The 26,227-nt window shown below is 39.3% G+C and overlaps 1 protein-coding gene across 6 annotated transcripts in view; it reads right to left on the bottom strand.

Moving 5' to 3' along the window:
* The window catches only part of RASAL2 (RAS protein activator like 2), a 360,239-nt gene that overhangs the window by 172,337 nt on the left and 161,675 nt on the right, over nt 1-26,227 (bottom strand). For all 6 annotated transcript variants that reach the window (XM_032393403.1, XM_032393402.1, XM_032393404.1 and 3 more), the window contains exon 2: nt 13,988-14,115. In XM_032393403.1, coding sequence (XP_032249294.1) covers nt 13,988-14,115 — 128 coding nt within the window. The remainder of the gene's footprint in view (nt 1-13,987; nt 14,116-26,227) is intronic.

The raw sequence follows: 26,227 nt of genomic DNA, 5'->3' as shown, positions 1-26,227 counted from the left end.
ATTTTGATTTCAATCTGAGTACATACAGATTACACAGATAGTCAAGTACAAGAAACCAAGATCACACTAATAGCAAAAGAAAGCAGCGCTGGGGCACCTGGCTGGCTCAGTTGGTAGGTAGAGCATGCAACTCAGGGTTGTGAGTTCAAGCCCCATGTTGGGTGTGGAGCCTACTTAAAAGAAAAGAAAAGAAAGCAGTTCCTAAAGAATGCTTAAAAAATGTTCGGGTCTACTATATCCTTAGAAGGACTTTTTAATCCTTTTAAAGAAAAAAAAAAAATACTTCCTCAGCTTTCTTATCTCCTTAAGTAGTGGATCTCAAAGCAAGCGGGTGTCCAGGCCCCAGCATCAGCATCACCTGGGGAACTTGTTAGAAATACACATCCTGGGCGCCTGGGTGGCTCAGTTCGTTAAGCGACTGCCTTCGGCTCAGGTCATGATCCTGGAGTCCCTGGATCGAGTCCCGCACCGAGCAGGGAGTCTGCTTCTCCCTCTGACCCTCCCCCCTCTCATGTGCTCTCTCTCATTCTCTCTCTCTCAAATAAATAAAATCTTTAAAAAAAAAGAAAAAGAAATACACATCCTCGGGGCACCTGGGTGGCTCAGTCGTTGAGCGTCTGCCTTCGGCTCAGGTCATGATCCGGCGGTCCTGGGATCAAGCGAGCCCCGCATCAGGCTCCCTGCTAAGCGGGGAATCTGCTTCTCCCTCTCCCACTCCCCCTGCTTGTGTTCCCTCTCTCGCTGTGTCTCTCTGTCAAATAAATAAATAAAATCTCAAAAAAAAAAAAAAAAAAAAGAAAGAAAGAAATACACATCCTCAGGCCCTACCCCCAACCTACCGAATCAGAAATTCTGGGGGTGCAGCCCAGAAACCCAAGTTTTAACATGCCTACAACTGATTCATATGCTTACTAGGGCTGAGAATCGCTGCCCTAGGGTGGTGTTTCTTTCCTTCCTATCCTGGCTAAGCTTCTCAAAGTGTCATCCCTAATAGAGGTTCTCAACCTTGGCTGCAAATTATAATCACCTAAGGGAGCTTTAAAAAACACTGACGCCTAGACCACTCCTAGACATTCTGAGTTCAGGGGCTGGAGTGTAGCCTGGGTATTGAAATGTTTAAAACCTCCCAGGTCACTCTAATGTGCAAGCAAAGCTGAGAACCACTGATCTATTCTCAGTACCTCCAGCTATAATTATTCGTTTATTAATCCTTGACCACCAGTACTATGTGGTGTGGAGGTATAAATGTGGCGACATAAATAAAATCACTTGGCTTTACTAAATCTCAACTTCTGCATTTCTCAGGCAGGATCTTTCTGGTCTCTCAGCTGGATGCCTGGGGTAAGGCTTTAAAGAAGTTTCTCACTGGCAGAGCAGGTCTCTGTCATTGTTCAGTACAACACTGGTATCTCTATTTTGTTCTCAACACTTCAGTCGCTCTCTGGAAAACCTAGGTAGTCTTGCCCTGAGCATGTGTAGTCCAGCCCTTGGCCAAAGACTTGCCAGTATCCTTTCCAGCAGATTCTAGCATGTTCCCCTGTAGAATTCTGCTCTCTGCCTCCTCAGTTCAGTGGGACTACCGCACTATGCTTGGACTTCAGGTAGAAGAGCACAGTTGGGAAATGGTACACAGCAGACAGTCAAGGCAATGGAGATGATCACTGTCTTTGGCTGTGTATTGTCCAATGCCTGAAAACATTATATATAAATATATATAATCTCTAGTTTTATGGTGTTTTTTTTCAATGGGAGGGCTAGTCTTGTACCAGTTAGTCCATCACGGCTAGTGCCAAAACCTCTTATTATCTCTTATCCAAACCACTAATATGGTTTCTTCATTGGTGATGTTCTGCCCCTTAGATCTATCCTCTACACTGTCATCAGAATATTTCCAAAATGCGAATTTGATCGTATCGCTGTGAGCCTTAAAGCCCTTCAATTGTTCTCCTTCACCTCTAGCAGTGGTTTTCCAAGGCGTGACAGTATGTTTGTGTGTGGAAGTATGTGACGATAGGGAGGTATCTCTCTGCTTCCACCAGAGCATAATTCTGTGTTTATCTGCTATATAGGGCTTCTGCATAAGCTTCTCCACAAAGCAAAGGTTCTGCTAAAAGAGTGTTTTGAAACTATTATCTTATAGAGTAAGTGCAAACTCCCTAATACAGTATACCAGGTTTTCCACAATCTGGCCACTCAGTGTCCAGCTTCATTCAGATTTTACATTCTAGGAATACCAAATTGCTTGCATTTCCCTAATATATTCCCTATTTTGTAGTTCAGTGCTTTGCTTAGTTGGTTCTCTCGGCCTGAAATATCTTCCCTCACTTTCTTATCTATACCTGCCAAGCAAACTCCTATTCATCTTAACGCTTAGGACAGGCATCACCTCTTCCAGAAATCTTCCCCTTCCACTAATCCCCTAAGGGAAGGTTAAGGTACACCTCCTTGAGGTTCCTCCAATAATAGATCTTTCTCTGTCACTTATTACACTGAATTATAATTACTCATTTGTACAACTAATTCCTTGTCAATAGCTTCCAAGTCAATAGCTTGTACCTTAAAAGTCAATCCCCAAACCTTAAAATAGCTCCAATCCACAAATGAATGAAGGAAAATTTGATAGCTAGAGATGGGGGCCATGTTAGGCAAAGGAAAAAACATAACATCAGCCAAGAAGTTGTAAACATATGACATTTGCTTTGTTTTGGAACAGGGGGTAGGCCAATTTATTAAGAGCCTCTAGAAGTGTGGTAGACTACAGAACACCAAAATATATTATGATTGCATTGGGAGGGTTTTAATACCAGGTCATACATAATTCAGGAAGCACTGGGAAACTATTCCAGTTTTTAGATCAGAGGAATGGTTGTCTCTTCCTTGGTCTGTCTCCTTCCTATCTCTCCCTTTTCCAAGACATTCTACAGATTAATATTCATAACACATAGCTTTGATCAAATCGCTTCCTTTTTTAAGCTTCCCTTGGTAATGTCCCATTGCCAATAGCATCTTAATGACACAGACTACAGTCCTTTAGAATAAATGAATTTATTTCTTTTATTCTACCAAGTTTACTTGTGCTATTTATCAAATGTCATTTAAAATCTGTCTTATTTCCCCAACAAAGTTTGGTATGGGGGATAGAGAGGGGAAGGAACTGTGTTTTATCCTTTGTAACTCCTCTAACTAGTGAATGCACAATACAGGGGCACATTATGTATCTGCTGAATAATCTGAAAGTGGTTCTGAAGGAAATATGCCATGGGTAGTTTACCCCAGGATAAATAATAGTTGATTTTTGGCTGTTTGCACAAAGCCTAAATGCTGTTTTCATCAATATATCTGAGTGTAAGTATTGCTTTCCAAAAGCAATAAAAATATTCTAAGATGTTTTTTAATTGCATTATTACTACCTTGCTGCCTATACGCTACCATCCAGCTTTCAAAATTCCCACTACAGAAAGTAGAATCTGGATGGAGAAAAATGGAGCCAGGTTTATCCTTCCTAATGGTTTATTATTGCCAAAAAAAAGAAACTCACAAATTCAGCTTTCTTTTGTATTTTTATGCTGGCTGTACCCTGAAGGGGTTCATGATTGTCCTCTCTGCCATTTCCCTCCACTCCTTAATCTCTCGTTTACTTGGTCCTATCTCTTGCAAGCAAAATGGAATTCAAATGGCCTGCTACACCCTCTTTGAACTGGGCTGGTGCCAAGCCAGCTGGGGCCTTTGCTGGCATCCGGGCAGGGAAGTGTATTTCATAACACATAAGCAATGTCTATTTGGCACAATCTGCATGAAGCAATTTACTGAACCAATGAGTCATTTCTCAAGGTGATACTCCTGGCAGACTTCTCTTTCAGCGTTCTGCCCAGACCTACCCTTCTGTTATATTCTCAAATTGGTAAGTGGTGTATTTAACACTCTTCCCATGTATATCCCCCAAGCAGACTTGTTCCCATTTCTGACAGGAAACATGCAGAGTTAGGAGAGAGCGCTAAAAGATCCCACACACTGAATACATGAGTGATACTAGACTAATATAATCCTCCCACATTCCAGCAGTGCCTGGCTAAGGCTTCAGTTTAAATCCTTATAGAATCTCTTAATTATCTTCTGAACACAGCAATAAACACCCTGGTGATTAGTTGATTAAGGTTTAAAACAGCCTTTTTAGGTAATTTTAGCAGGAAATCCCTTAAACTCCTTGTTTCAATGAATTCTAAATTTTCAATGCATAATTCCAAAGGTAAGTGTTATACTCTTCATGATAATGTGGGTGAAAGGTAGAAGCATGACAGCATACTCTGATCCTTCCACCAAAAAAGTGGCTTTCTAATCCTTTCCTGTAATGAAATTAACAATATATTAAGTTTATCATTTAAGTAGCAGGCACAGCAATGGCTTTACATTTTATCAGAGATTTAATCCAGTTTTTCCAACTTAATGGCAGAACACACCTGTCTCAGGGCATTAAACTGTCTCTGTATCTGCTCTGTACCTTCATCATCCCTTCATCATCCCTTACCAGGTCTACTGCAATAATCTTACTCATGTACTCATGTAGTTCCTTCCAATCCCTTCACTCAATTTTCCACATGATCAACAGAGTTACTTTTCTAAGAAGCAAATCTGATGATGTTATTGCCCTGTTAAATACCTTTCCATGGTCTAAATCATTTCCAGGATAACATCCAAATTCTTTAGCATGGCCTTCAAGGCACTTTATTATTTTGTTCTTGCCAGCTATCAGCTATTTTTTTTTCCTCTTGCAAACTTTATTCCAAAAATTCTGAACATTTTGCAGTTTGCCAAAGAGATATGTTTCTTGACTTTGTATCCTTACACATACTTGGACTATCCTTCCCTATTTTTCCTCCAGCTGAGCTTCTATTTGTCCCTAAAGACATGGTTCAATCAAAAATTTCTCTGTAAAATCTTTCTTGGCGTTCTTCATTTCACATCACAACCCACCCAGGCAATATGTCAGTTAATCCTTCCCTTATGGTTATAATTTTTGAAATAATTTATTGAGGTGAAATTCACTTAACCTAAAATTAACCATTTTAAAATGAATAATTCAGAGACATTTAGTACATTCACAATGTTGTACAGCTATCACCTGTTGAGTTCCAAATGATTATAGCTTTTAATTTACCTCAACGTGTCCCCAAATAGACTACATCTTTGCAACCACAATACTGCACACAAAATAGATGCTCAATAAATAAATAAAAATGAATCAAATATTCAACAATGGAAAAGCACCTTATGGATTATTTTTCTCCTTTTTTATTACCTAGTTTTAGAAAAAATATGGAATTAAGCCTCATGTTCTGGGAAGACTTATAACATAAAAGGAAAAGATAGAAAAGTCTCAAATTTATATTAAGGAAATGGATATTCAGAATCAAAGTTTATAATTTGCCTTTTAAAAAATCTATTGGACAAATATTTATTGAGAATTTACTTAGGTGTCAGGAACTTTTCTAAGCACTGAGGAATACAGCACTGAACAAAAAAGACAAAATCCCTGCCCTAAAGCTTACATCCCTTGTAGGGGAAGGGATACAATAAACATAATAAATTAATTATAAGGCATTTCAGAAGGTGGTAAATGCTATGGGGGAAAAAAATATCAGAGCCAAGTAATTAGATCAAGGTTTTAGATGGGAGATATGAGGAGGGATAGTAATTTTAAATAGGTTGGTCAGGGTGGGCCTTATTGAGAAGGTGAGCAGGTGTAAGTAAAGAGCTGAAGGAAGTGAGAATGTGAGTCATACAAATATTTGAGGGAAAAGGCAAGGCTAAGGCCTTGAGGCAGGAACATGCTGATGTGTTCAAGAATCCTAACAATACCAGAATGGCTGGGACAGAGTGAGTTGGGAAAGTTTCTGGCCTTGAAAACTTACAAGAATGGAGTTACCATTAATGGAGATAGAGATGGCCTCTGGCAGGTTTGGGAGGGAAAATTAGGGGTCTAGTGTGAGGCATGTTAGAGATGACTATTTCTCCAAGTAGGGGTGTGATGGGAGATGGATATATGGGTCTAGAGAAGAGAGAAGTATAGGCCTGAGATGTAAAACTAGGAATCACAGCACTAGAGGGTACTGAAAGTCTTAAGACTGGATGAGATTCTAAAGAAGTGAGGCCCAAGGACTGAATTCTGCAGCACTCCCCTGTTAAGATTTAAAGAGAAGAGAAATCTGCAAAGATGACTCAGGAGGAAGGATGACTCCAGAGAGGCAGGAGGAAAACTAAGAGTGCAGGAGGTCACAGAAGCCAAGAGAAGAAAGTGGTTCTAGAAGGAAGGAGTAATCAACTGTATTAAATGCCACTGACAGATGAAGTAGGATGAGAATGGAGAACTGACCCCTGGATTTAGCGAGGTGGAGGTCACCAGTGAGCTTAACAAGAGTATAAATGGTGTAAGAATCTGATGGAGCAGGTTTAAGAGAGAATGAGAGAAGAGGAATTAGAGACAATGGGTTTAAAAGTTTTTAAGAATTTTTACTGTTAAGGGAAGCAGAGAAAGAGGAGTGAGATTAATCCAGGCTTATTTCTTCATTTAAGATGGGAAAAATAATAGTATGCTGATGGGGAATGATCCAGTAGAGAGCAAAAAATTAAAGACATAAAAGAAGCAGGGGAGAATTGCTAGTGATCCATCCTTGAATAGGCGAGAAGTAACGGAATGCACACACGTGGAGGGGCTGACCACTGGATTGTAGACAGGTCAACCATAGTTAAAAGAGACAAATCAGGATATAGGGAAATGCTTGCTGGTGGATGGGCAGACATGGCATATGGTAATGAAGTATGGAGAAGTTCTCTTCTGGGTGCTTGAATTTTCTCAGCGAAATACGCAGCAAAGTAACCAGCTATAAGAGGGTAATAGAGAAAGGATTAGAATAGAGGAGATGTGGAAAAAAAAAGTCATTTTATAATTTTTTTGAAAAGATTTTATTTATTGGGGGTGCCTGGGTGCCTCAGTCGTTAAGCGTCTGCCTTCGGCTCAGGTCATGATCCCAGGGTCCTAGGATCGAGCCCCACATCGGGCTCCCTGCTCAGCGGGAAGCCTGCTTCTCCCTCTCCCACTCCCCCTGCTTGTGTTCCCTCTCTAGCTGTCTCTCTCTGTCAAATAAATAAATAAAATCTTAAAAAAAAAAAAAAAGATTTTATTTATTTATTTGAGAGTGAGAGAGAGAGCGCATGCACAGAAGGAAAGAGAGAGACAGACCCCCCGCTGAGCAGAGAGCCTAATCCCAAGACCCCAAGATCATGACTTGAGCGGAAGGCAGACACTTAACTGACCGAGCCATCCAGAGGCCCTGAGAAAAAGTCATTTTAGAAATCATTTTGGATTGTGCTACTCAAACTGTGGCCCAAGGTCTTGTGTAAACTGTTACTGGTCTGCAATAAATAATTTAACAGTGCAGAAATTGAGAAGTGTGCCTCATGTGATCAATGGGTTTCACTGTACAGCTCACTTTCCATGAACATGTACAATTTTCATGATTTTATTTCTTCTTTTCCTGTGTTATGGTTATTCTGTGTATATTTGTTGAATTATAATTTCATTTTGGTTAAATCTAATTAAAAATTGGGACTTGTGTATTTACATCTTTTTAAAATTTCAATTTTCTTAACTATTCATTTTATTGTATTTTGTTCACAGTCGGGTGGAAAAAACACTGGTCCTTCACCGCACATAGATTGAGAAGCATTAGTTCAGGAGACCTGGACAATAATTAAGCTAGGAAAATGCTTTGTGATTGCCACGCAGCATTAGGGGCTCACATGAGGTTTGCAGCCATTAGTTTAAAGACCGTCAGCATGATGGATCTTCTGCAGACACATTATGCTGCATGGAAGCAGGGCAAGACAGAAGAGGGGCAGGATTTGACTGAGCTATCGCGTTGCCAAGTAAGCATGATAATGCATGAGAAGGGCAAGGAAATAGTATGCAAGGGATTGATCAGAATGGCTGACCATGGAATTCAGGCTGGGTGAAGAGGGAAGAGAGGATATCAGAGGTCTAAGGGTCAGAAAAGGTTATAGCATCAGTGGACCATGGGTCTCAAAAGGACTGAAGGATTGTTGGAATAAGGGACGAGCTAGAAAGCAGAAGGTGATGAGGAGAGTGTAAAATGCGTGAAATTGAGAATATGAAGAAGTTGTAGCGATGAGGTGGGGTAGAGGAAAAGATTCTTGGAGGAGAGAGGTCAAGGACCTCAGACCCAGTGTGTTGGAAGAAGCGTCTCTGCAGATTTTGGAATCATCACAAAATAAGGCCAAAGTAGTGTTGAAGCTAATGATAATGAGCCAGGAGCTCAAATCAACAAAAAATGAAAAGGAATGACTGGGGGTTGGAAGATGACTATAAGAGGAGATGCAGGATTTGGACTTTTTAGGGAAAATGAGGGAGGGCAGGAAGCAGTCAGAAAGAGGAAGAACAACTACTACAGGCAGCGTGGTATGAGGGCTGTGGGAGAAAAACAGCCATCACTTGACAGGACCTCACAGAAGATGGTGTTCTCAAGGAAAATACAGGTTCTCTTGAAACCAAGAAGTTAAGGGATGCCTACAAAGAACAGCTGGAAGAAACAGCTGGGTTTGCTGATGATGGACTGTGACTTGCAGAGGGTATAGTGATAGGGTTTTAAGAGGTGGTAAAAGATAAGCAGAAGGCAGGGACAGAAAAGAGGATTTACAGAGCCATATACAGACTGTGGGAGATGAGGGGTTCCCCATTTGTCCAGGGCTACTCAGGATGACTGGCATAAAAACAAAGTATGCAAGATATTGTTTCAGAAAGTTACTCCTCATGGACAGTTATTTTATGAGACAAAGGTGGGGCCCAGGCCTGGAATACTCAATTGATCAGTAATCTTTAATCAGTGGATTTCATCTTGATTCTAGATAGGGCATGTTTCTTGACCTTATGCTCTCTATCCTGACTATTTAATTTCTTACAGTACTAAATTGAATAAAAGGTAGATAAGGGCAGAAAGACAGCAAATGATCTATTCATAACACTCCTTATTAATAGCTCTGATAAATGACTGCTGACAAAGCAGGTTGGTTAAAATGAACATTTTCAATTATCTGTTTATTCAAACTGGATAACTAGAAATCTTCTATACTAATATTCACTCCACCAATTTTTATTATGTATTAACTTAATATAAACACAGCAACATGTACTAGACTATCCCAGAAAAGGCTGACCTTTATTACATTATTTTAATAAAATAAAACTTAATAATATTAAAATACTGGAAAAGGGTCATGGGTAGGGAGATGGTAACAAAAGCAAGGCAGATTTTTCAATAGATGGAGAAAAAGAATAAGCATCATAAAGAGCACCTGAGCTAGGCCCTCGGAAGTAAGAATTAAAATAAAAGGGGGGTGCCTGGGTGGCTCAGTTGTTAAGCGTCTGCCTTCAGCTTGGGTCATGATCCCAGGGTCTTGGGATGAAGCCCCGCATCGGGCTCCCTGCTCAGCAGGAAGCTGGCTTCTCCCTCTCCCACTCCCCCTGCTTGTGTTCCCTCTCTCGCTGTCTCTCTCTCTGTCAAATAAATAAATAAAATCTTTAAAAAAAAAAAAAAGAACTAAAATAAAGAAACTAAAATTCTTTTCTTGTTATTACCTTGGCTTTACTATATTAAAGACTGCTGAGTAAGAGAAGGGATGGAAAAGAAAAGGGACAGAGACGGGGGAGAAGAGAAAAGGGAGACAGGGATCCACAGCCGAGAGCTGAGAAACGTATTTGCTGTTCACTGCTGCCCCTGAACTCACTTCTCAGGAAGGATGACTTACTAAACTGATATTTTACCTACAGCTTTTTAGGTATTTACCTCTATTTTTGGCAAGTAATCTTTGTCCTTTGTTGAACCAGATCTTTTCTTCTCCTCCCCTCCCATTAATCCCTCTTCTTTGTCAAGAACGTATTGTTTATGCTGTGGAGGTAGGGGGTAAAGCGGGGTTATGGACCTACCAAATCAGAATGATCTCAACTCTCTGACAGATCAGCAATAAGCAGATGAGTTATTTGGATGTGGAAGGACTTGTACACTGTCACAGTTTGAGTAAAGTAGTAAATAGCATATGATAAGCTCAAGGGTTTTCTTCATTTAGAAGGACAGAGAGTTTACCTAGAGCTCGATGCCGGGCTAACTACATTCTGCCAACCTCTCCAGATGTACCCGCGGCCCTTCTCTCCCTTTGGTGCAAGAGCAATCTTGTTTTCCTCTGGCTTCAAGTTACGTCTGGCTAGTAGGTAACAACTGGCAAGAAATCAGAAGGCAGGAAAAGAGCTGGAGGGTTTCTTCTCCTTTGCTTCCTCCCTGCTGGCCATCTTTGTTTGGGCAGAAGCTGTGCTCTTCTGGGTAATGCTACACTAACTGCCAAGCAGCCCTCTCGTGCAACCCATCCTCTGGTTTCCAGAAGCACCGCTCCCTTCTTGGCCCTGAAAGTCTAGGGTGATAACAAGATTTCTGCTGTTACTAGTTCATGGTGCTTCACACTCTTTGGTGGGTCCCTTATGCTGTCCATGTCTCTGTCAATAGTCCCTTCATTAAACCTCTCTCAGTGAATCCCTGAGAGTGCCATCTATTACAATAGCTACAGGGACATCACGTCCCATAGCCCTTCCGAGCAATTTTTGGAGCCAGGTCTACCAAATCCAATCTGTTCTCATTCCAAAATACTCAACTCAATATCTATTTCACTGTTCCTCAGTGAAAATCCAACCCTATCTTGTTGAACTCGCTCCTTCATGACAAGTGGATATCATCATGACGCGAGCAACCCGTTAGACTTACAGGCATACCTCAGAGACATTTCAGGCTCAGTTCCAGACCACCACAACAAAGCGAGTCTAATGGATTTTTTGGATTTCCAGTGCACATCAAAGTTGTGTTTATGTTCTACTGTAGTCTATTAAATGTGCAATAGCAGTATGTCTAAAAAACAATGTACATACCTCAATTTTAAAAAACTTCATTACCAAATAATGCTAGCCATCATCTGAGCTTTCAGGGAGTCATTATCTTTTTGCTGGTGGAGGGTCTTGCCTCGATGTTGATGGCTGCTGACTGATCAGGGTGGGGGTTGCTGAAGGATGGGGTGGCTGTGGCAATTTCTTAAAGTAAGACAACAATGAAGTTTGCCACATCAACGGACTCTTCCTTTCTCAAACAATTTCTCTGTCGCATTCGATGCTGTTTGATAGCATTTTACCCACAGTAGAACTTTTTTTTTTTAAGATTTTATTTATTTATTTGAGAGAGAGAGAATGAGAGAGAGAGAGCACATGAGAGGGGGGAGGATCAGAGAGAGAAGCAGAGACTCCCCGCCGAGCAGGAAGCCTGATGTGGGACTCGATCCTGGGACTCCATCCCGGGACTCCAGGATCATGACCTGAGCCGAAGGCAGACGCTTATCTGACTGAGCCACCCAGGCGCCCCACAGTAGAACTTTTTAAACTTGGGGTCAGTCCTTTCAAACCCTGCTGTTGCCTTATCAACTACGTTTATATAATATTCTAAATCCTATGTAGTCATTTCAACAGTCTTCACAGCATCTTCACCAGGAGTAGATCCCATCTCAAGAAACCACTTTCTTTGCTTATCCCCAAGAAGGACTCCTCATCCATTCAAGTTTTACCATGGGATTGCAGCACTTCAATCCCATCTTCAGGCTCCACTTCCGAGTCTAGTTCTCTTGTTATTTCGATGACATCCACAGTTGCTTCCTCCTCTGAAGCCTTGAATCCCTGAGTCATCCATGAGAGTTCGAATCAGCTTTGTCCCCCAACTCCTGTTAATGCGGATATTTTGACCTGTTCCCATCCATGAATCACAGGCATTCTTAAAGGCATCTAGAACGGTGAATCCTTTCCAGAAGGTTTTCAATTTACTTTGCACAGATCCATCTTTGGCAGCTATAGCCTTATGAAATGTAGTTTTTGGGTTTTTTTTTTTTTTTTTTTGAGAGAGAGAGCACGAACACACACACAGGTGGGGGAAGGGGCAGAGGAAGAAGGAGAAAGAATCTTAAGCAGGCTCTGTGCTAGGCATTGAGGCTTGATCTCACGACCCTAAGACTATAACCTGAGCCGATATCAAGAGTCAGTCGCTCAACTGACTGAGCCACCCATGAAATGTATTTCTTAAAGAATAAGACTTGAAGGTCAGAATTACTCTGTGATCCGTGAGCTGCAGAATGGACACTGCGTTAATTAAAACAACATGAATCTTGATATACATCCCCATTAGGATTCTTGGGGGACCAGGTGCATTGTCAATGAGCAGTCATATTTTGAAAGGAATCTTCTTTCCTGAGCAGGAGATCTCAACAGTGGGATTAAAATATTTCAGGAAACCGTGTAGTAAACAGATATGCTGTCATCCGGGCTTTGTTGTTTCATTTCTAGAGCACAGGCAGAGTAGAATTAGCATGATTCTTATGGGCCCTAGGGTTTTCGTAATGGGAAATGAGCACTGGCTACAACTTCAAGTCACCAGCTGCATGAGCCCCTGACAAGAGAGTCAGCCTGTCCTTGGAAACCTTGAAGCCAGGACTGACTTGTCCTCTCTAGCTATGAAAGTGCTAGATGGCATCTTCATCCAACAGAAGGCTGTTCGTCTACCCTGAAAATCTGTTGTGTCGTGTAGCCACCTTCAGGAATGATCTTAGCTAGATCTGCTGGAGAACTTGCTGCAGCTTCTGCATCAGCACCTGCTGCTTCACCTTGAACTTTCATGTACTAGAGGTGGCTTCTTTCCTTCCTTAAGCCTCATGAACCAACCTTGCTGGCTTCCAGTTTTCTTCTGCAGCTTCCTCACCTCTCTCAGCCTTCACAGAATTGAAGAGAGTTAGGGCCTTGCTCTGGAATAGGCTCTGGCTGAAGGAAATGTTGTGGCTGGTTTGATCCTCTATCCAGACCACTGAAACTTGCTCTGTCTCAGCAATAAGGCTGTTCCAGTTTCTCATCACTCCTGTGTTCACTGGAGTAGCACTTTTAATTTCCTTCAAGAATTTTTCTTTTGCATTCATAAGCTGGTTTGGTGCAAGAGGCCTAGCTTTCAGCCTCACTTGGCATTCAACATGCCTCCCTCACTAAGCTTACTCATTTCTAGCTTTTGATTTAGAGTGAGAGATGTGAGAGTCCTCCTTTCACGTGGAACACTTAGAGGCCATTGTAGGGTTATTAACTGGCCTATTTCGATATTGTTTTGTCTCAGGGAATCTCAGACAGGCTAGAGAAGAGGGAGAGAGATGGGGGCAGCCGTCGGCGGAGCAGTCAAAACATACACATTTATCAATTAAGTTCACCGTTTTAGATGGGTACGGTTCATGGTGCCTCAAAATGATTACAACAGTAACATCAATCAAAGATCACTGATCATAGATCACCATAACAAATACAACAATAATGGAAAAGCTTGAAGTGATAATTACCAAAATGTAACACAGAAACACGAAATGAGCATATGCTATTGGAGATATGGCGCCAACAGACTTGCTCAGCACAGGCTTGCCACAAACCCTCAAATTGTTAAAATGTGGTATCTGCCAAGTGCAATAAAGTGAGGTTCAATAGAAGGAGGTATGCCTGTACTTATAATTTATCATTCATACAGCCTCCATTTCTATAAATGTCTCATAACAAAATGCAAATAAAAACTAGCTTTCAGGAATCTGGTCAGAAAGAGAAGTAGTGGGGCGCCTGAGTGGCTCAGTCGTTAAGCGTCTGCCTTCGGCTCAGGTCATGGTCCCAGGGTCCTGGGATCGAGCCCCGCATCGGGCTCTCTGCTCAGCAGGAAGCCTGCTTCTCCCTCTCCCACTCCCCCTGCTTGTGTTCCCTCTCTCGCTGTCTCTCTCTCTCTGTCAAATAAATAAATAAAATCTCTTTAAAAAAAAAAAAAGAAAGAAAGAAAAAAAAAGAAAGAGAAGTAGCTTTCCTCAGAAATATCCATCTCACCTCCTTCTCCTTGTTGAGCAACACCAACTGGCTGTCTGTGAGGATGCAATACTTCCGCTCCCATGTTGTGGTCTCTGTGTAGGGTGACTGGCCACAAGACAGACGATGGGTAGGTGGCCCCTTGACATCTGAGTGACAAATATGAAAAACAAAAGGGAGAAATCAGTATCATGCTTACTTAGTAGACTAGTATTTCAAATGTAAAATTCTTCAAAATTGAATTAAATAGTTTTAAACATGAACCTAAATGCTAAGTTGAAAACTTAACCTCCTTTGAAGAAAATAAACTATTATAAACAGAGGGGAAAATTGGTGCTTTAGTCTGAAGAAAAGGCTGAAACCCTAGAAAGAATTGTTGGCACAAACCTGACACAGTAATCACCACTGTACATGTACTAAAACAATGGGAGGTTGCTTCACAGCTAAACTAACATCATTCAAAATAAAGAGGTGAGGATGACTCAGAGACAAGAACAAAAGAGAGAGCCTCTCGTCTTCAGGAGGACGACGTTGTACGTACACTTTGAGAGTACTGCTGACCCCAGACAAAGAATGAAGCTATTATCAGCCAGTGTCTTCAAAATGGCTTTATTTCTAGTCACGCGCAAAATTAAAAATATTTAAACTATAGCATCATATTACCACTAGAGGCCAGTAAGATCTTAAAAACACAGAAAGCAACTTCCTCAAGGCAAGATCTAAATATATTACCATCAGGTCTCCTAGAGGTGGAGGTACACATCAGAGCTAAATGTCTGACTCTTCTCAAATGTCTCATTTCCCTATTAAATACCAAGTGGTTACTCTTACTTTGTTAAATTTTTTTGATATGAACTGTTTACTCATTTAGGCTGCTATAAAACTTGCAACACATCTTAATCAAAACTACACATTAGATCCGCTAAAGAAGGCTTTTATGACAGTTGAATATTAAAAGTTCTTTAGCCACGAAGGACTAATTCCTGTCAGGAATATACTGAAGGGATGATTTTAAAGACATTATTTATTACAATGTAGTTATTATGCTAGAGGAGCATCTCAAACTAGAGAAATTAGAAAACAAACACCTATGATGAGGGCAGGAGAGTTGTAAATCATAAAATAAGCACATTTTATCTATTACATGAGTGTTTTCGTTACTATTACTTTCTACAAGATTCTTTATCACAGGACGATAGGCATTGCTGGTACTGGCTTTGAGGAAATACAAATAATGTCCTAGATATTTTATATGATAATCACCCAAATAAGCAAAGGGATAGCCAGAATTCTGTCAAAAACAAACAAGTCCGTAACTAGGGCACTTAGGTGTAGGTCTCTCCTTTCGCATCGCCTTATTTTCATTGCTCCTCCTGGCTTAACTTCCTTTGCTCTCTAAAAATCTATCTAAACTTGTTGCTCTGCATATTTAGGGGAGCTTATCAACTACCCTACAAATAACTCAGTCACAGAACCCATGTTACTGGGGCTTGGCTGGACATGCTACTAATTCTTAGTTCACTGCTTTCCTTTATCCCTCCTCATTGTTCTGGGTCTGTCTCCTCTGCACTGTGCACAGAAGTACATCTATAGCTTCTCCAGTCCACAAACTCTCTTCCCTACCCTCAAGTCTCCCCCTGTATTCTAAAAGAGCATCTAAAATTATTTTAAAGTTTTCTTTAGACTTCAAAATGTCCTGAAATTATCACAAAAAGCTTGAAACGAGGTGACTCTTAATCCTTTTTGACACATATAGAAGATTCTTGCCTGTACTTAAAAGCCATGTCAAAGCTGATTTTCTTCACATGATTTGGACAAACAAATGGGTTAGATTTTTACCACAATGCAGGCCTATTTTTAGAGTCAAATACCAACTCCACTTCAACAGAGAGGGATGCACCTACTTTATGTGGAAATGTGGTGGTTTTGTGGCCTAGACAAGTTTTCATTCAAATGACTAACCTGCTTACGTAAGTTAGCCATGGGTGACCTAAGCTGCCCACTGTAATTTAATTTGAACAGTAATCTTAGGATCTATACTAAGCAAGAAGACACTGATAGCCTCTGTCCAATAAAATTAGAACACAGGATACTATATTTATAGCATAACTCAGGTTTCCTGACCAAACAGAAATCTGTATCAACACTGAATTTAAGAAAGCCTAAATTCCCTTCCCTGTGTCATCCTAAGTAATTCTCCTACAGTCTCACTGTCTCATGTTCTCCCTTCCTTCAACCTGGGCTTTGTTGTTGGTTTCTTTGTGGTATTGTGAAACAAGACAGTGTCTCACACAGCATTTTGGGACCCCAAACTATTCCTCCCCAGTGCTAAAGGTAGAATGAAGTAGGGAGCAATACCACTGTATTTAAAAAATAAATAAAAAAATATTCTGTCTAAAAGATGAGATTGGTTAGCCATGTTATAAATTTTACAGTTTCACATTTATTATCTAATACCCACTTTTTGATCACTTTGTATGAATGTATACCAAGGAAGAAAACATGAGAGAAGTTAGAATAAGTGATTTTGGGGGGTTCTTTTAAGCACTTCTGGTGGATTAAGGTTTAAAAGGCATTTTAAATAACAAGATAAAATAAGATTCTAAAATAACCTATAGATTTAACTCATTCATTCTATCATGTCCTTGTTTCCATGTTTACGTGAAGATTTAACAGTACACTTGTAAAGCCTATATACTAAGATTATATTATATTACCACAGGACAGGCTCATCTTACCAATACTACCCCTCAATCAGTCAATCAATCAATCAATCAATCAATATCAATCTCTCTCTCTCTCTCCCTCCCTCCCTCTCCCTCTCAGCTCTAGTAACATACTTCGAACTTTTGACTTCCAATTATATTTAGTGTCTAAAATTTATTAAAGAAAAGGATAACAGAATTACAAATAAGAATCTTAATAGCAAAACTGGAAAAAAAATTTAGCTTTCCATTGTCCCAGTCCTATAAAGCTCCTAAGGGCACTGGATGCTGGCTTTACTACAAATATTGAATAATTTTAGAAACATTAAAAAGCATCAGAGGTGGGCGCCTGGGTGGCTCAGTCGGTTAAGCGTCTGCCTTCAGCTCAGGTCATGATTCCAGGGTTCTGGGATTGAGTCCTGCGTCAGCTCCCTGCTCAGTGAGGAGCCTGCTCCTCCATCTCTCTCTACCCCACCCCCGCCCATGCTTTTTCTCCTGCTCTCAAATAAATAAATAAAATCTTAAAAAAAAAAAAAAAAGCATCAGAAGTTACTCACTGGATCCCTTTGGAAAGCACTTCTCTAAGACTGGCTATTATCATGCGGGGACTAGTAATTCTCAAATTTCTTTTGATCTTAGGGTCCCTTTAAACTCTTAAAATTATTGACGACTTCAAAGACTTTTTATTTGTATGGGCCATATTTATCAATATTTACCATATTAGAAATTAAAACTGAGAAATTTTTTAAAAATAGTTATTTAATGGTAAGAAACCTACTGCATATTAATACACATAACATATTTTTAATGAAATGTAACTATTATCCAAAACAAACAAACAAAAATAAGTGAGAGGAGCGATGCTGTTTTAAGTTTTGGAAATCTCTTTTTTGAAGTCTGGCTGAATAGAAGACGACTGGGTTCTTATATTTGTTTCAGCATTCCATCTATTGCTTCATGTTGTTTGGTTGAAGTATATGGAGAAACTCTGGGCTCACACAGACATGCAGTTGGAAGGGAAGGGTATTTTAATAGCATTTTTAGATAACTGTGGATCATCTTTTTTAATACTATACCAAAGCCTGACAAGAGGATACTTCGTAAAAGTGAGTAAAATGTGGAATCTGACACCACAGCAATGAACTTTTCATACTCTGTTACATTAAAAATCATTGGTGTACCTTATCTTTGAATGGATTTTTTTACCCATATGCATGAGTTTTTAACATCATACACTGATCATTTCCAAAACACTGGGTTAGTTTTGCAGATTTTCCAAATTATGGCACTTTTCATTATGTAATATCAAAAAATCATATTCATTAATCTTCAGAAAAGTCTTGACCTTACCACAGAAGTCTTTACTGGGAAGCTATCAAGCATTTTTTGGCTTGAATTTTATCACTAGCAATAAATACTGTTGGCTTTTTCTCCTTAAATGAGACCTTTATGTCTTTCTTTTTCCAGAAAATGTCTGCCAAATAGCCAAAACCAAAGAACTATAGTCTTTCAGTTGTTGTTTCAAAGTAAAAGCGGTGTTCCATGAAAACAAGAGGCAAGTTCAGCCATTTGCACAAAATGCTTTCTGTTGTGGTAGCGGTCATACTTCAGTATGCAGCTCATGGGTGCTTCTCAATGTCATCAGACAGAATGTTAAAAAGATGTGAACTCTAGCGTTGAGAGTCAATAAAATTAAGGACTTTCGCTGAGTTCTCCAGGATTTTCTGAAAACTATCTGTTTGCCCCTCCTGTGTGTGGCGGAGAAGAATGCAATGACTGTTGATAGTTTGGAGGCACCTCCTTGATCTTACTACTACTGCCTCAGTGGGTCTACTCATAATTGCTTTTCCATCACCAGTGCCAAAGTCCATACAGTTTTTTTTAAAAAGGGCAAGTTTGTGAAAATAGTTTTAACCTAACAGATCAGGGGGATCCTTGGGTTCTAGGGTTCCACAGGCCATACTTTAAAAACCACTGCTTAGACACGGGAAGCCAGTGAGGATTCTAAGGAAATCTGGCAACAGCTTGCTAAGATAAAGTAAGCAGAAAAAAACCAGAGGTCTTATATAATGGATGGGAGACTAATGTAATGGCCTGGCATGGGATAATTAGGGTCACAGACTGGTGACAGTGAAATAGAAAGAAAGGGTTCATGTGACCCTAATTTCGAAATAGGAATTTAGCAGGGAAGTCCGCAACCAATTTTTTCAAAACAGGAATAAAGAAAACCTAAAGGGAAGCTTTTGAATTTGAAATGAATTAGAAGGAGTCACTGTAATCCATTATATCCAAATCACTTCAAAACAGCATTCAAAATGCCAGATTACTTAGTCTACCTGTCAATCTAAAAGTCAAACCCTGGGCCTCCTCAAGCACTAATATAAATTTAGTAACTACCTGGTAAGGAAACAACAGCAACAACAATTTTCTTGTGTATAACCCTTCCTCATAACCCTTCCTTGTAACCAGAGAAGGCGGCATCAGGGCCTGTCACACCCTTTGACAAAGATGATGAATAAAAATGGAAATTCTAGTAGGTATAATCTGTAACTAGTCTCGCTGTAACTTTTCTCTTAGAGGGTAAGCATCTTCTTGTCTCTTCCAGACTTAGAAAGCATCTCAAAAGACTTACAGTAGGAAAGTATTAAAGGGATCTGACTGAAAGCAGAAATAGGAGTAAGGAGAGTGGAAAAGAACAAGTCCATGACCAAATATGGAGAATGTCAAAGAAAAAACAGCTGTGAGAAATTTTATTATTTTATCATACAGCTCCATAGAAGTTCATCTGAGTTGCTTTTGTATCACATCATTTACTAGCCACATGTTCTTTTAAAATTCCAACATTATAAGTTAAATGCAATTGGTAAAATCCTAAACCTATTTGCTGCCATCCAAAGCAAGCTTTACAGAGTATTCTACAGAGAGACTCTTCCAACTAACACAGGCCCTAAGGTTTCATTCAATCTCAATAGCCTTTCATTGATTCTTAGTACCAACCTAAAAAAAGCAAAAACAAAACACGGTTTTGGGAAATCTATCTCTACAGGTGAGATTTTAATGTATTAAAAAAGAAACACATTTCTAGCATGTAGTTTTTATAAACTGCAGAGGTCTGAACTACTTAGACAGATCTATATTTTCATGTGTGTGTGTGTTTATTTCCAAGCCAGAGCCAACCCGGTTTATTAATGGCAAGTTCTTCCCAACATTCAAAATTCAATCATCAGACTCATTTTCATTCTGAATTTGGTTAGAATTCAAAGTCAAAGTATAAACATTACTTTATTAAGTCTCGGAACTGGAGTGACCACTTTTCTTACAGAAGTAAAAATACATCTAAATAACTTTACCACAGAGCTATGCCATTCAAACTAGCTAAGAACGTGTCAATTTCCGGAACTACACAAAGGGCTATTTTTCTCCTCACCAAAATGTTCAAAACAGTTTTAACAGAAGTTCAAGTTTAAATATCATTTATATTCATAGGCCAACTAACAAGCTATATTTTCAACAGATAGTTCTTTATTTTTCTAAAAAGAATAAAAGCCTTGCCCTGCCATACAGCTTTAAAAATGTGGTATATTCTTGGCTATTTTCTACAGGCAATTTCTGTTGCAACAGAAGAAATGTTAGAGTTGCCACGTGAAGACGGTTTTTAATCATAATGTCCATAACTGTAACATGCTGCTCAGCAGCAGCCCCCTGACGTTAGATATATGACCAAATAATTTTATAAATGTGTTAATGCTGTCTGCTCAAGACTTAATGTGGCTGCCATCAATTACTGCATCAATATATTTTAAGTCACTCTCTTTCATTTTTATAGTATTGAAAGGAAAGACAAAACCAACCAGGACATTAAAGTTTAATTTTCTTTATTTTCCCCTCCTTACATTTCCACCCTCCATATTCTGTCAAAATGTCAGAAAAATACCTATTTGCAGAATAAGCAAACAAAAATCTTATAATAATAACTACCCAAACATAAAATTATTGGCTATGAACTCTGCTTTGTCCTGACATGCAATGAACCCTTGGGCTGGCAAATTACATTACAGTGCATACAAATCGATGGCCCCAGTAGATTTAAATATGGTCACACTCACCTTGGTGAGTAATAAGGATACTAAGTAATAAATGATTCAGTATGTTTAAGATATAAAATCATTGCTAGGTCAGAAATGTTTGCCTTTACGGAAATACATTTTAGTCTATCATAAATTCACTATGAGATCGTAACTATTTGTTAAAATGAATTTATATTGTGTCTTTTATGCTTAGCTAGCCATTTAATGTTTCCTTCTCAACTCTGGAGGCTTAATTGCCATGCTACTTGATCACTGGTGGCTAGTCAGTAAATCCCCTATGCTGCCCATTACCCTTTTTAAGAGAAAGGGAGGGCAGGTAGGAGACATCAAGGGACACTTCTTTCTGGTGAGTGATTTCCTTTAGACTAAGATTTGCAAAGGCTCCCTTTGCTGCCTGCCTCTCAGTCTCAGCAGCACCAGGGCCTACGCCTGGGGCTTCTACCTCTGCTCCATCACAGGCCAGAGTTACCTGATAACAACGTAGTAAGTTCCTTGAAGGCCTGACCTTTAAAGTAGACAATCAGATGTTTGATAAAGGTAACACTTCTTTTTTTAGAAGAACTAATTTTAATTGGATGCTATTATCTACCTATTTTAAAGAAGATGACCGGGGTGGGAAACGATTACCACGATGGTTCCACCTTGCGTCTCCTTCCACGTCACTAGTACAGTTTGCACTGTACCTGATCACGTGTGCCGTTCAAGAGCAGGCAGAACAGATGATACAGTTTTCTGCTGCTTTTCGGACATGCATTAGAAGGAATAAGTCTCATAATTCCCACACAGGGCCAAGTACTGCTTAAGCAACTCCATGGCTTGGGTAACTGAATGGAATGTAGTGGATAAGGCCACGTTTGGATGACAGATGGCAGTCAATCACACGCTGTACTTCAACCCCAATAGGACCACTTACATCTACAGTTCATACTCTCACCTAAACAGAAAAATATAAAATACTCAAAACAATTCACTTATATACTAATCCTTAGAAGGAAAAAAGGTCTATACGCCAGTTTTTCTTAAACAGCCAAGTATTGTGCAAATTTAAGAAAAGTGTAAGAAAATACTAATCTGTCCCTTAAAACATAACCATGGCCTTATAGAAATGATCAAAACTCAAGATGCTTTTTATGTCTCATTGCTGCTACTGGTAGAAAAATGAACTATACTAAGAATCAATCTCAAACACCATGTAATACTCATTTCTTCTGTTATATTTAGCACCTCTTCCTATATTAATATACCCCCACGCTTGCCTCTTTTTGAATTGAATCTCTTCACTTTCCTTTAGGGGCAGCTGCTGTGGGGAAAGAATCAGAGCTTTAAAAGGAATGTGATTCTTAGTGGAGAAGGAAAAACAGAGTAGTTTACCACTATTGAGAGATCGGTTTCTGAGGTTTTAGCAATTGGTTATACAGCCAATACTGTAAGAGTATCTCTCTATCTAAAGGAGCAAAGAAGGCAGACTACATTAAAAATAAAACCTATCAAGAGTTTGGCAGCATTAAAAAATTTTAATAGGCCTACCTCTCTCCACAGAATCAACTGAAATAGAATTACAGAGCTAAATATGCATCTCTTCTGAATTGTGACCTGTTTGAGTCACAAATCACTGAGCTTACAGTGAAAACTATCAAAGAGATAATATAGGCTTCTCTAAAGAATCCTATCAGTCACTCACTGCTAAGTCGACAACCCAATTGAGTCAGCTCAGTCCTGACGCAACTTAGCTGACTTACATAAGGAGTGAAAAACCTTTCTTTTTATCAAAAACCACTGACCTCAAATCAGGCGGAGGGAACAAATACCTAAATATGAGACTATAAAGCAGTAAAAGGAAGCATTTAGCATATTCTCTTCAATACATCCAATACAAATAGAACTGACACCCCTCTTATCCAAATCTAATCCATGCCTGCAAATGTGTTGGATGGCAAATTTTCATGTAACAGGAGACTATATTCTGATTTTAAGTGAAAAAAGAAATTTAGTTCAAGCTCACCTAAAACTCCCAATTAATTTCCCCAAATATTAAGTATTCTTAATACTTCATATATACAATATTACAATTGTACATACCTATATGCAATCCACCAAAAACTTCTAAATTAAAAATAAACAAGCAAAATCATTAATATTTAATGAACTTGTTAGTGGGTATGTTTATGCACAATACACAGTATCAGATACAAATTACATTTTCCTCTTAGACTGCAGACATATACTGTAAGGTAAACAATAACCTGTTAAGATGCATAGTGAATGCAAATAGCACTACAAAATAAAATTAACAAGGCTTTCTAAAACTAACACCACTTCCATAATTTTATTGTTTCTCACAAATAGGTAAGAACCACATGCATACGTGCACAGTACATGGGGACATATGCACAGCAAAGTTTATGTCTTTCGTCTTTTGTCTCTCATTAGCCTTGATCATCTCCATCATTTCTCCTACTGTAAGAGGTTTACTAATCCTCCTTGGCTCACCTACTTTTCACAGGCTTTTCCATTATCTTAAAAGATATTTCGACTGCATGAAACCTTTAAACAACACGATCACGAAATACTATCCTGTTGGGAAAACAACTGATATAGGGGATGGCAGTCTACTCCACTTTCTCTTACCCAGATTCACGTGCAACTTAATGTTTTTGGCCAGAATACATGTGCGAATTTCTTTTAATGGTACTTCAATTTGGATGGTCAATTTTAGGTTAAAAATTTCCAAGTCATTGTAGCAAGTATTTGGATGATGAGAGTTCACATATCAAGAGAGATTTTCGGGGCGCCTGGGTGGCTCAGTTGGTTAAGTGACTGCCTTCGGCTCGGGTCATGATCCTGGAATACCAGGATCGAGTCCTGCACCCGGTTCCCTGCTCAGCAGGGAGTCTGCTTCTCCCTCTGACCCTTCCCCCTCTCATGCTCTATCTCATTCTCTCTCTCAAATAAATAAATAAAGTCTTTAAAAAAAAAAAAGATACTTTCACATTACAGACAGTAAAGAGAAAAGAATGGATAGAGGGAAGCAATTGATGATAAGTGTAAAGTAGAAGAAATAAAAACAAAGGTCAATACAAAAAGAAATGCAGGTAGAGGGAGGTCCTTTGGGAAACAAATTAGAGTTGAAAGAGATGTTAAAGGCTAGTAAATCACACTCCTTCAGTTCATAGATCATTAAAATGAGGCTCAGAAAGAGAAAATTACTTGCTCAAAGTGATGCACTTAGCAAAGTTATCTTGTAATTTAGTTCTTTGATATGTAATCTAGAATTTTTTCTAGCATATCAGTAAAGCTTCTTCTTGCTTTTTGTTTTGTTTTTAATTCAGTGAGTATTTATTTATTGTGCATACAGTACTGTACTTGAGCCTGGGAAAATAAGAGTGAGCAGGACAGACCTACTCACTGAACTCATAGAGCTTTAATTTAGTAGAGGGGTAAAATACTGTACAATTAGAATACAGTTAATTTAAACAATTATGATAAACACTGTAAGAAGCAATAGAGGGTGTTGTGAGAGCATATAATAAGAGCAATGGACTTAAGTCTGTGGCATTGTAGCAGCTGGGAAGATGGTCAGTGGGAGGGGGAAATGTAAGTACTAGCATTTCAGGGGAATGAAATCACAGGCCCAAAAGCCTTTGAGGAAGAAAGTGGTTCTGCTCCATAGACACCTAAAAAGGAGGCCTCTCTGGCTACTGCACAGGGAACAACAGGGTAAGGGCAGGAGCTAGGAAGCTGGTGAGATAGCCTGGGCCAAGGTCATGCAGAGAGATCTTGGAACCAGACTAAGGATGTTTGTTGGTCTGGATGTTAGAAAGGAAAGGAAGCCCCTGAAGAATTTTAAACAGAAGAGTGACACTACAGATGCACATTTTTGTCAAGAGGTGAATGGGGTTTCCATTTACTGAGATTTGGAATTCTGGAAGAAAACCAAGTTTGAAGAGTAAGCTGATGAATTTAGTTTGGGTCCAATTAGGGCAAAAAAAAAAGATCAAGTCAAAGCTAGATCTGCTATCCAGGTCCAAGACCTCTAATCCTGGCCTACAAACGAACCTGGAATTGCTTCAGGGAGTCCACAAATGCCTTATTCAAATTTCATTTCAAGAAATACATGGCAGCTACTAAGGTTAAAATGGAAGACTGGACATATATAATTTCATTTCTTCTCAAAACTCCACTAAAACTAAAGATAAGTTTATATTTATAGAGACAGAGCTAAAACTCCACATAGATGGAAAGAAACAGAAATAGGGGAAAAATTAAATAAAATTTTAGAAGCTATGAAGAATATGTTCAGGTGTTAACTGACTTAGCAGGCCTGAGAAAACTGAATCCTAGTCAAAGAGTGAGGAAAGCTAAGAACCAACCCAATTTACATCAGAGAATCTTCAAAAAGTTTATGGATAGGCTAGTACTAGGTATCTCTCAATGGGGAGGAGGGATGGTCTAAAATGAGACCTGGGTAAGTTAATTTAAGAATCAGTGTCCCAAGATCTTCTTTCCAATTAATTCTATAGGCAACTGTCACTCCCCAACCACCCAGGTGAAAGAATGAAGGTTTGCTCTCTTGGAAGGGTAAAATCAAGGATGAACTAAAGGATGACTGTCACAGTTGAGAAGAGCATAAAATGCTAAGAAGTGCTTTCCACAAAATTCTCTTAAAGCCACTCCCCGCCGCTCAACTGATTCACAGAACTGGCAGATAGACAAATTGCCCTGTGGCGATTAGAAGAACATTCTGTGGGTATCACATCAGCTCAAGAGGAAAGAACCAAAGGGAATTCTCCCAACAAATAGCTCATCTAGATCACCTCACACAAAAGCCTTCAGTAGACAAGCCCCAACTCTACACTCAGATCTTCTAGGCAAATTTCTCACCTACAATTCTTAATCTGGAGTAAAGATACCAGAGATCAAAGAAAAGTCCCTACCATGAGAAAACAGAGATCAAAACAAACAGGAAAAGGCAATATGAAGGAGACACAAATGATACCAGAAGAAAAAATACAACCAACCATCATTATCCTCAGAGGTATGAGAAGAAATAATGTCCATTAAACAAAAACAGGATGCTTTTTATAAAAAGCAACAATTATAGAACTAAAAAGAGCTTTTTGTATATTAAAAACATGATAGCAGAAATGAAAACAAAACTCAATAGTACAGTTAGAAGATAAAGTTCAGAGAATATCCCAGAAAAAAAAAAAAAGACAGAGATGGAAAAGAAAAAGGAAAAGAAACTCGAGAAATTAATCCAGGAGATTCAACATAAAAATATTAGGAAAAAAAGATATCCACCAAAATACATCGCTAATAGGGCGCCTGGGTGGCTCAGTCGTTTAAGCAACTGCCTTTGGCTCAGGTCATGATCCTGGAGTCCTGGGATCGAGTCCCGCATCGGGCTCCCTGCTCAGCAGGGAGTCTGCTTCTCCCTCTGACTCTCCCCCCCTCTCATGCTCTATCAC

Source organism: Phoca vitulina, unplaced genomic scaffold (assembly GCF_004348235.1).
Source record: "Phoca vitulina isolate PV1807 unplaced genomic scaffold, GSC_HSeal_1.0 scaffold73, whole genome shotgun sequence".
NCBI classification, from domain to species: Eukaryota; Metazoa; Chordata; class Mammalia; order Carnivora; family Phocidae; genus Phoca; species Phoca vitulina.
The sequence above is the reverse complement of the archived record's forward strand: the minus strand, read 5'-3'. Positions and strand labels throughout refer to the sequence as shown.